This window comes from Aricia agestis, chromosome 12 (genome assembly GCF_905147365.1).
Source record: "Aricia agestis chromosome 12, ilAriAges1.1, whole genome shotgun sequence".
NCBI lineage: Eukaryota > Metazoa > Arthropoda > Insecta > Lepidoptera > Lycaenidae > Aricia > Aricia agestis.
In genome coordinates, this window is record NC_056417.1 from 5,344,993 (window position 1) to 5,356,691 (window position 11,699).

The 11,699-nt window shown below is 35.7% G+C and overlaps 2 protein-coding genes across 2 annotated transcripts; both read left to right on the forward strand.

The window, feature by feature from the left end:
• The first annotated feature begins 479 nt into the window (after positions 1-479).
• Positions 480-5,642, forward strand: LOC121732572 (major facilitator superfamily domain-containing protein 10). The gene is made up of 8 exons (XM_042122501.1): positions 480-683; positions 1,067-1,477; positions 1,868-2,026; positions 2,314-2,496; positions 2,584-2,830; positions 4,047-4,238; positions 4,762-4,899; positions 5,365-5,642. The coding sequence occupies exons 1-8, from the start codon at positions 681-683 to the stop codon at positions 5,454-5,456; spliced, it is 1,425 nt and encodes a 474-aa protein (XP_041978435.1). The 5' UTR covers positions 480-680; the 3' UTR covers positions 5,457-5,642.
• A 1,261-nt stretch (positions 5,643-6,903) lies between these two features.
• Positions 6,904-11,616, forward strand: LOC121732574 (protein chibby homolog 1). The gene is made up of 2 exons (XM_042122502.1): positions 6,904-7,145; positions 11,137-11,616. The coding sequence occupies exons 1-2, from the start codon at positions 6,962-6,964 to the stop codon at positions 11,340-11,342; spliced, it is 390 nt and encodes a 129-aa protein (XP_041978436.1). The 5' UTR covers positions 6,904-6,961; the 3' UTR covers positions 11,343-11,616.
• Positions 11,617-11,699: the final 83 nt, after the last annotated feature.

The window sequence follows — 11,699 nt, forward strand, 5'->3', positions numbered from 1 at the left end:
CGCGCGATAAACGAGTTTTGGCGCAACGGAGTTGGGAGCGTCGTCCAGTTAATAATATGTGTTTTATTTAGGTTACAGCTTACACCGCAACTTGATAAAAAATACTCTATTTTTATTGTAACTTGAATGCCCCTCAATATTAATTCCGTTATTATTTACGAATTACGTCGCATAAAAGGGCCCATTCAATGCAGGACTGCCGTGCAGTCCTGCCGTGAATGGGCCCTTTAAAAACCACAAACTTTTATTTTTACGATCAAAGTGTCCATCTACTGAAAAATTCTAATGATGATAATCTCGTATTTTACCCTACTCTTTGATGAGAAGAGTGAAGACCACTAAATCAAAGTCTACTGAATTTTCTCCCTCAAGGACCAACATTTTTGGTCCTAAGACCTGGCAACAAAAATATTGCCAGAACGTGTTTGACATTTGACATAAATTTGACAGTTGAAACTTGAAGTAAACAGTGAGCAGTTGTTTTGCTTGAATATTGGCGGAAGAACCTGTTTTTGCATCAATGGTTGAAAAGTGAAAGTTATAAACTTCGGAAGAATCTAATTTTGCCTTTCAATGGCTTCAGTTCGTTCACACAGTTATTTGCTTTGATAAAGATAACACATAGGGATCAAGAACATACAGGTTTTCATACAAATTACTGCTTTAATCTAATAAAAATAATGGTAAGTGCTTTTAAACAATAATATAATATATTGCTTGAGAGCTTCCCAAAATTTTATTTTATAATTTAAAAACTTTTCATTACTTAAAAAAAATTTTGTATATTATCACCTGTAGGCAGTAGGTAATTCACCGACAAACAAATTCCATTTTGGTAAATTTGAAAAAAATAATTCAGCTCGCGCATTTCCCTATTTGAAATTTTATATTGTCTGCTGTCTGCTAAGTTCAGGGTCATATAATATTATTGTTGTAATAAATATGAATTTGATTTTTATATTAGTGTGCTTGTTCACTACATTATAAACTATAAGTATTTCAAAGACTTATTATGTCTCAAAAAATATCTGTTCTGTAACTTACTTTGTCATCAAATATTTTACAGGAAACCCAAGATACAAATAATATAAGACAGCGAAAAGGCGCAAATGGCAAAACAGAAGAAAACATAAATGAGCAATTTGAGAAATCCAAGCCAAAAAATGCTAGAACTATTGGTCTTGTGTTTTTGTCATTACTTTTAGACCTACTTGCATTTACTATGATACTACCACTATTACCTTCCCTGCTCGATTATTACCATGGCCAGGAAGGTACCTCAAACACTTTGTACTCATCACTGCTACAAGCTGTGCAAAGTTTTCAAAAGTTAACGGGAGCACCAGACCGGTTCTCATCAGTTTTGTTTGGTGGTGCTTTAGGATCAATGTACAGTTTTCTACAATTCCTAACGAGCCCAATAATTGGAAGCCTATCTGATGCCTATGGGAGAAAACCTTTGCTATTGATATGCTTGGTAAGTTTGGGTTATGATTATTACAATATTATTTTACTGTTTATTTTATACAACAATGTTTAGTGTAGAAATAAAATTGATAGGTCTCTAGGTAATCTAGGTCAAGTAATAAAGTGATGATATAGCAAATATGTGTTAGAATAAGATCTATACACTTGAGATAAAGTATTACAATGATAAAACAAGATTGGCTTGTTTCATATTTAAAATAAAATAACAAAACAAAAGATTAAACCATTTTGAGTTTTCTATCAAGAGTTATTTCTTGTAATATTCTATTTTATTTTTTATATTATTATGATTAATGATTACTTATCATAACAGGTGCAGGATACTAAAAAATAATTTTTAAACAATGGAAACTTCTTAAGAATATTTTCTTAATTCCAGGTTGGTATCACACTCTCTCATGCACTGTGGAGTTGTGCAACTACTTTTAGTCTGTTTGTCCTAGCCAGGTTCATAGGAGGTCTAAGCAAAGCTAATGTAAGCCTCTGTATGGCTATTGTTACAGATGCTTCAGATGAAAAAACAAGACCAAAGGGAATGGTAAATATACATTTATTTAACCAATAGCATTTACCACAGAATAAAATTAACATGTTATAAATAATTTAAATTAAATATGTAGATAACTGGATCTTTGGTGTTGTACCATGAGAGTTGTAATATAAAAATGTCCTATCTTGAGACTTGTCTATAATTATTTCTATATTTATTACAACTCTACAATCACTGTTTAATTAAGTTATTATATCCTATGCACCTTTTTGGATTTTAACCTTGTGACAAAATCTTTTTTTATTTATTTATGCAACAGTAATTCACTGTTTCAGGCACTCGTAGGGTTGGCATTTTCAATAGGTTTCATCTTAGGTCCTTTGGCTGGTGCTTGGTTTGCGGTGAACAGTAGTTACGAGACAAATGCATGGGGCGAGAGACCAGCACTATATGCTCTATCTCTTTCACTCGCTAATATAGCCACTGTATTATTCTTTGTACCCGAAACACTGACAAAGGTATGTTTTGTTTCTTATTAAAATGAAGAAAGGAATGCAAGTATTGTATTTGCTTGAATGTTTAAACAAATTTATTTTCTTTTACAGGAAAAAAGAACACCTCTATCTATGTCTCTAGCAAAGGTCATAGACTATGTTTCTCCATGGCATTTGCTCAATTTTACAGCAGTGAAAAATATGACGAAACGGCAAAGCGAAGTGTTGTCAAAATTAGGAGTTATCTACTTTATTTATTTATTTATATACTCTGGTTTAGAGTTTACTCTGACATTCCTGACACATCATACATTTAAATACACTGCAATGCAACAGGGGAAAATGTTTTTAGTAATAGGTAAGGACCACTATTCTGCCATCCTTGTGTTAATAGTATTTTAAAAAGATAAAACCGACTTCAAATTGTACGTAATTAAGAATTAACATTCTCTATCTCAAAAACTAATGAACCGATTTTGATGAAACTTGCAGTATTCCCTAAGTTGAACAATAATTAGTACAACAAAAAAAAAAAGAACCACTTAAATCAGACTTGCAGTTCCGGAGATATGTGTGTACAAACATACATACACTTTTGAAATTTGGCACATTTGTTCAGAAGCTGATATAGATAAACATATACAAAAACTGGACAGTTCTGGAAATATTACATACATACGCGTCGAATTGATAACCTCCTTTTTTGAAGTTGGTTAAAAAGTACAAAGAGTCAAGTTTTTGGGAAAATTGAGTTTATACTTATGGACTAAAGTCTAAATGCAATTTGCCCAAAAACTCGACTTATTCCACTTTTCGGTTATGGACGGTAGTATTATTTTCTTCACTTCAATTCTTTACACCTTTGTCATAAATTAAAGTTAGTACCCAATTAATGCAATCGGCTGTGACTGTGACAACAATGCGCAGTGGAACAGTTGTTTAAATATTAAGTTTTTGCTGTTTAAAATGTTGTTTGACACTACTTTATCTAGCCCTATAATTTATAGGACTAGATAAAGTAATTTGGCTTATCAATTTATAGCCTATACAGGGTGTAACAAAATTAAGTGATAATACTTTAGGGTGTGTATGTGTTCACTGTGGAAGTATCAGCGCTGAAAGACCAATATTTTTTTTTCACTTTTGTATATATGGGCGAGCGTCCCAGCGTCACGAGTCTCCCTATACAAAAGTAAAAAAAATTTTGGTCTTTCAGTGGTGCTACTTTGAACACACACACAGTGAACTCTCTACAAGGAACACATACACACCCTAAGGTCTTAAGTATTTAGTTTTGTTACACCTTGTATAGGCTATAAATTGATAAACCAAAATTTTAAACAATTTTTCCACGTTTTGAAATACAAACGTCATTTAAGATTGTCTTTATAATTGCGTGCAAATTTAAAATGAATCATGAAGGATAAATTTATCTAAATAAGAATATACCGCAATCTCTACGCAAACACACCTCCGAGGAATTATATGAAATAATTCCTTGGAGTTCGCGTGTTATTTATTAAATAAAGTTGATTTTAAAATTAATATTTAGTATTTACGATATTTTGTCGCAGGTGTAATAATGGCGCTGCTACAAGGCGGTGCGTCGCGTCGCCTAGGTCCGCGCGGGGCGGAGCGAGCGGCGCGGGCGGCGCTTATATTGACTCCGCCCTCGTTCCTCTGCGTAGCGCTAGCTGCTACGTCACACCCGCCCGTGCTGCGCCCTATTAGCTGGCTGTGGGCGGGGCTGGTGTTGTTCGCTATATGTAAGTGCATAATATTCATGGTTGTAGTTTACGGTTGGTTTCACGATCTTTTAATAGGTTCCGAATATATTGTGTTCTTTGTTTGCTTAGTTTTGTGAGAAACGGCAGTGCGCTTCTCGCTCGCTTAGACTTACGTCAAAATCAACCAATCAACAACGCTATTAAACAGATACACTTCTGTCAAAATACCCTATTCCGTCTTATAAGGCCGGCAACGCACCTGCAGCTCTTCTGATGCTGCGAGTGTCCATGGGCGACGGAAGTTGCTTTCCATCAGGTGACCCGTTTGCACGTTTGCCGCGTTATTTCATAAATAAAAACAACTTCAAAAAAAATTCGTGGTATTCTAACTGATTTCCTAACTTTAGGGAGGGGGAGGGGTCCCCCCCTCCCTATAATGCGTAATTCAAATGCAACCCCGGATAAAAAAATGTCGGTGACAGAAAAACTTATGTCGAAACACTTCAGAATGTAGAAACCAAGTATAAGATGGATAAAGTGTTCACCATGAACCACATTACAGCGACGGCATTTGCGGTGTCGTGTCTGTCATCGATGGTGGCGGCCGCCAGCCCGGAGGCAGCGCGCGGGGCGGCGCTCGGCGGTCTGCGCTCGCTGGGGGCGTTGGCGCGCGCCGCCGGACCGCTGCTAGCGTGTGCGGGTAAGTGGAGCGGCCATCTTGTACAAGCTACATACAGCTCAACTCACACTGGCGCAGTCTTCAGATTTTGTACTATCAGAGAAGTTGATTAATAGGCAGATTGCGGATCTATGTCATTTGGTCGGATTATGTCAACAATCGATCGAAATAAGTTGGTCCGCCAGCTATAGAATAATAGAGATTATTATGCTCTAGAGTAAAGAGTGTAGGCGGGAATGTATTACGATGCGTCGCGTCGCTTCGACTAGGTTATTTTTAACCCCCGACAAAAAAAGAGGGGTGTTACTTATTTAAAATTGGAATTGCATTAGTCCCTTCATTCATCCCTATTGGCTTTATTGACAATTTGTGGGCGAACTAAGTTTGTATCTCATACACAGAATATTTGGCAATGGCGCGCGTGGTTTGTAGTAACGACTTACGATTAGTGTGGCCAAGTCATTTTAATTTATGTTTTTTTTTCAGTATACTGGTACTCGGGAGCGGCGATAACGTACACGATCGGCTCCGTCATACTGATATTCCCGGCTGTGATGTTGTATAGACTGAAATTATGAACAAAGTATTAAAATAGCAATAAAATTGCCTTTCATATACTAACCATACCTCAAGACTTTGTAATGATAAGCATTTTCAACCTTATTTATAATATAGATGTAAAATTTATTTCATTATTTAAGTTACCTTCTCGATTATTCCCTCAGTATTAACTGAAACTCGAATGCATAATTTTGTTCGTTTGTTTTAAGTACAGTTTTGATTGTTGTAAAATATTTGTATTTTATATTAAGTTTATTAATTTATACACAGTTTAATAATAATAATTATTAAAGACAGTATTAAATATTTTAGAGTTGTTTATTTACCTACCTTTACTTTAGGTACTAATATAAGTACAAAACTGCCAGTAATAAATAATTATACTTACAAACACGGACCATAATGTTAATATACCAATAGATATATTAACTTTATGTCACGGACTTACAAATTGTAATATTATAAATGCGAAAGTGTTATTTGTCTGTCTTGTCACCTTTTCACGACCAAACCGCTAAACCGACTTAGCTGAAATTTTGTATGGGAAAGGACATAACATACTGTTACGGTACATGGTATACGGACACGTGGTGCCATCTAGCGACAAACCAGCGAAGCTTACCGAGGGAGCACAGGCAACAAATCCCCTACTCAATACTAGATGGCATGAGGTGCGCAAGTACATACTCTAACCTTCTAGAAAGGTCCAATGTTTGTTTACGTGTTTACCGTTTATTTGTTTGCGTGTTTACATGTTTTCATTTAGACCTTATGACTGAGTCCATAAGGTCTAAATTAAATTCAACTTACTGCACTTATCGTAAGGACGGCAGTTTTATTGTGGTACATGCTCGAGCCTCCTAGAAAGTTCCTACGGTTGTTTACTTGTTTACGTGAATCGGTAACTTTCTGGAATTCGTCTCGCCATATAAAAAGCCGCAGGCAGGCCCGGCGAGTCAGTTCGATCTGAGCGATCTTTGAGGCGACAACAAGTGATCAATAGTGAGTGAACCAGTGAAACCTGCGACTTGGCTACGACCTAGGACAGTGATAGTGCTTAGTGATTGGACCTAGTGATAAGTGTTTGGACTTAGTGCTAAGTGTTGTGACCTAGTGTTTAGTGCAGTGTTAATAAAGACTTCAAGAGAGTCACCAGGTCTTTCTCTCCAAATCCTCGAACCCTAGCACGTTACAATACTTTTTATCCCCGTAATTTCATATAAATATATAAAAATGTACGGTTCCCCCGCGATAAAAGAATGTTGGATGGACGATAAATCATACGTTATATAGTTCCTGATAAAAAACGTGTTATAAGAATGACAACACCACCGTTGCCATGAGCAACGCAAAACGTAAACAGAAAGTGACGTCCCAGTATGTTCAATTTTCTGTATATTGTGACGTCCGCAGTTTGCATCAAAGAGAATATAATCACTACGTTTGTTTGCATAAATTATTTTTCTCTATGCTTAAAGCAAAATAATATTACGCAGTTTGTCCCAAACACAATTTTGTAAACATGCCCCTATTTAGCAGTAAATTCACGCCAAAAACTATCCCGGTAAGAAAACAAGATACAGCTGTTTTGAAAAACGAATTCGGAAGCGAATTTGCCTCGAGAGAGTTATCAATCGAAGTTCCACCTTTGAAACTGAAACTTGGCGATTTTGAAGTCACATTCGACGAAGGGCAATGGATCCCAGGTAATTTTCTTTATTAGTAAATTCATATATGGTCGCTGTTAAGCATTAGTGTCCTAACCGACAATTTTTTTTTGTTAATAAATTTTGAATGTAGTCTTGTTCTAAATCATTTTATAGAACACTAGCTGTTGCCCGCGACTTCGTCCGCGTGGACTTTAGTTTATAGCGCGCGGTGTCAAAAAATTTGTGTCAAATTTAAAAACTTTTTAAAACCCTGGTAAGTGGTACCCCTCATAGGGCCGCGCTACACCGGATTGGCAGCGCTGAAAGTGCTCGCCTCGCCGCTGCCATTCCGGTGTAGCGCGGCCCTTAATTAATCAAAATACCCAAAAACAGCTGTGCAGTATGCACATAATTTATACTAATATTATAAATGCGAAAGTATCTCTGTCTGTCTGTCAGTCTCGATTTCACGCCAAAACTACCGAACCGATTGTAATGAAATTTTGTATACAGATAGTCTAAAGCCTGAGAAAGGACATAGGCTACTTTTTCACTGGAAAAAAGGGTTGTCAGGGGGTGAAAATGCGTAAATTTGTTCAAATTAAGTTAGTTCCAAAAATTCATAATAGATGGCGCCGTGCGTCTTCTACATCGCGCTGACGCTTGTTCAAAAGTCTTTCTATAACAGGTGGTATCATCTTACATTTAAGTTTCGATTTTTTTCGATTGTTATATCTATTCTACGGTATTAAATAACTCAGTACTTTATCTGTGCAGTGACGTAACCTTAAACCTATCAATGATAAATAATTTATGGGTAAAGTTGTGTAATTGGGGGGCTAAATAAGCTTTAAAATTTGGCATAAAATATAAAGTTTAATATAAAAAAATGAAATACTTATTGTGTGCACACTGCACAGCTGTATTGATTTAAGGGGTACCAGGGTTTTTTTATAATAGCTTTTGACACCAATTTTGTTGACATCGCGCTTTATAAACTGAAGTCCACGCGGACAAAGTCGCGGGCAACAGCTAGTAACTAATAAGTATGATTAGTTCTATGTTACAATGAAGTAAAAAATAAAACGACATCTGTTGAATCGTATTAGAACTAAAATGTTCATTGCATCGATATATTTCTGGATTTTTTATAATATTATACATAAAATATATTTAAGTAAAAAATAAAACGCCATCTGTTTTCATATATTAGAATTGAAATGTTGATTGCATTGACATATTTCCTGGATGGAATATAGGCCAACACGCCGGTACACTTGAACTCCTTTATTTTAGAGCGCCTTCTGTTGTCAACTTGTCACATATATTAGAAATGCAGGAGTTCTATAAGATAAGATAGATTGATTATTATTATACCAAGTGATAATATTATTAAACATAACATTCTAACGTATTAAAAACTATAAACAAAAACATAATAACTAATAAGTATGATTAGTTCTATATTACAATGAAGTAAAAAATAAAACGCCATCTGTTGAATCGTATTAGAACTAAAATGTTCATTGCATCGATATATTTCTGGATTTTTTATAATATTATACAAAAAATATGTTTAAGATTTTTGAAATTTTATTTTAATACACATCCAAGACCCAGGAACATTGAAAACTTTTTGTTCCGCCTGCGGGACTCGAACCCAGGACCCCCGGGATGAGCGCTGGCCACGCGCAATGCGAATTAATTTTCATCGATATTTTCATGGAAATATGATATTTTCCCACATCAAAATGTAGCCTATGTCCTTTCTCAGACTCTAGAATAACTGTGTACAAAATTTCATTGCAATCGGTTCAGTAGTTTTGGCCTGAAAGCGAGACAGACAGACAGACAGACAGAGATACTTTCGCATTTATAATATTAGTATGGATAACTGCATTCATAACTCAATACGTAATTTTTATGTGGGTTAGTACACGAATGCTTAACAGCGTCCATATTTGTTAATTCTCTTTCAGGTAAGTATTTAAGTAATTTCGATAAAATTCCTGCTCGACCAGTTTCAAAACTTTGCTTTTGTACGTTCTTATATATTTGTGAACACACGGTTTAACGGCCTTGTTATATTTATCGTATCACATATTCGTCAAGTAGCTGCTGTGTCGATAAAACCAGGTTTTCGTGAGGTACTTATGTAAGTCACGCGCTACTACTTATATAAACGTGGTATAACACATTTTACGATTTGCCTATCGACCAAGATATTATATCATTATGTAGGTATTCATTTTAAATACATTAAGATAACAATGAATATCTGTTTACTACTTCAGCGTTAAGTATATAAAAACAGGTTTATTTGCATTAGGTCGAAACCTGTTTAATATGTTTCACTTTATAATTTGATATGGAATCACTTTGTATTTAATTCGAATCTTTCGTATAAATCTGGGATTTCTAGTTAATCTCTAACATAAACAAAATCTAAGATACAAAAGGACAAAGGATGCTTTATTCTACTCAAGAAACGTATTGGCATAGCACAGTCATGAGTCTCATGATAGCATTATAAACAGATATTAGCATCTCTATTTTCATACTTAAGAGGAGTCCACACCGCCGTTTTTCCATACAAACGTTGTACCCTGTAGGCCTACTACGAAACTGTTTTGAGACTCAAACAATCGGACGAGAATGCCGCGTCCTGCTCTAACAACGTCATTTCACGTTTGATAGAGTAGGATGCGGCATTCTCGTACGATTGTTTGAGTCTCAACACAGTTTCATGGTACAAGGCCTGTTTCCTCCTTGGATAATGCCAGTAGAGTTATGATTTTTTTTCTGAATATCAATGGCCACTATTAACATGTTCCTATGTTTTCTTTTATTTCATAATTTTATTATTAAAAAAGATAAGAACGTCCAAAAACTCAAAAAATAGCCAGTTTTTTCTCTGTGTTCAAACACCCAGAAAACAAAACTGGCTAAAATATACAAAAAATAAATAAAACATAGGAACACAGCTCAAGCTTTGCTTTAATTCTTAATGAAAAAAGTACTTAAATCGGTTAAGTTTTGGAGAAGGAATCAGCGGACAACGAATCGAAGATTTTCTGTTCTTTTATTAGAATTTTCTTCGTGTTGTCTCTATCGCGCTCTGCGGTGGGAGACTTGAGATTGGTGAGACAGCAATACATTTTCAAATACCTATTTTCAATTTCTCTTGCCCCTGGTGTATCCTCTTAACGCCTCTAGTCCACTGAACTGCGAAATATCTGCGAAACCAATGCGAAACAGCAATTATAGAGCGAGATGCAATATAACACATTGTGTGGCGGATGAGACAGAATATCGGTTCGCCGCTGTTTCGCGGTTCGCAGCGTCGGTGGACTAGAGGCGTAAAAAGGGCCAATTTGGGTTAGCCGGCCCCTAGACGATCAATTGTATTGTGCAATATAACGCTTCAATTTTATTGAACAGTTTATTTGACAATTAGGTTGAAGGCGCGCGATGTTTAATAATCAAAGACGAGCAGCAATTTTATAGCGCAATACGTGATATTGCGCAATAAAATTGCTCGTCTTGGGGCCCGTTTATAACAAAATATCCTACCGAGTACCGCCTCTTTCATAAACAAGTATATGAAAGCGACGTTATGATTTTTAAATAATCTGACGCATTTTAGACTGGGTTGCACCAGAGGCGTGGGTAAAGTTAAAGTTATGGTTATAGTTAAGGTAAATTTAACTTTAACTTTACCCTTAACTTTGCCCGGAGAAATTGACAGATGACAGCTGATCCAACAAGGTTATAAATGCGCGTGGGCGGGAGCGCTGCTGGTAAACGAGAACTGTCAAAAATGGCGGTTTTTGTATGATGACAGCGTTAGTTCCTTTTTTCGCCACATACATTTAAAACCTTGTCGAGCTCTATGGTTATAGTTAAATATGGCGTCTTGATGGCGTCCATTTTTAACTTTACCCAAAGATTTGACATTTTGCACTGTAGTCATAGTTAAAGTTACAGTTAAAGTTAGTTGGTGCAATCCAGTCATAATATCTCTAACTTTATAACGACAATATAATAGCTTCAGGAAAAGCCGGCGTAGCGCACAAAGAGAATATCCGACTGAAGAAAGAGCTAGAACAGTTGGAGGAAGAGAACAATATGTTGAGGCTGAAGTTCGAAATACTGTTGGACATGATGACCGACAAGACTGTAGAAGCGGAACAGGACATACAGAAGGCACAGAGCAACTCTTTGAAGGTTAAGAATAAGAAAAATAAATTGTAGCAAGGGGTAACTTTAAAGCTGCGACTAAGTTGAAATGCGGCTTCACATCATTTCATTCGAATTTTAAAATGCGGCGCGTTCGACGCGTGCTGATAAATGTAATATCCATTTGTTATCTCTATCGTTCTTTGTATTTGTGAAAGAGACACCTAACATGCTGTTTTCTTATCTATAGCTCTTTGTATTTATGAAAGTCTGTTTCTTCCTCTTTTCCTGTAACAGGTTTTACTGTTTATAGTTGCGAATAGAAAAATTAATAACTAAAGTTAGATTTAATCGCCAAAGTTAATTTCCCTATTCGTTTTAAGATAATAATTAATAAACTATACGTAAGATAAAACTATTTTTATTAAACTA

Coding starts and splice junctions, on each gene's coding strand:
- LOC121732572 (XM_042122501.1), top strand. Junction 2,831..4,046: donor GAAAATGTTTTTAGTAATAG/GTAAGGACCACT, acceptor ATTTTGTCGCAG/GTGTAATAATGGCGCTGCTA. Junction 4,239..4,761: donor GCTGGTGTTGTTCGCTATAT/GTAAGTGCATAA, acceptor ACCACATTACAG/CGACGGCATTTGCGGTGTCG.
- LOC121732574 (XM_042122502.1), top strand. CDS start 6,962: ATGCCCCTATTTAGCAGTAAATTCACGCCAAAAACTATCCCGGTAAGA. Junction 7,146..11,136: donor CGAAGGGCAATGGATCCCAG/GTAATTTTCTTT, acceptor ACAATATAATAG/CTTCAGGAAAAGCCGGCGTA.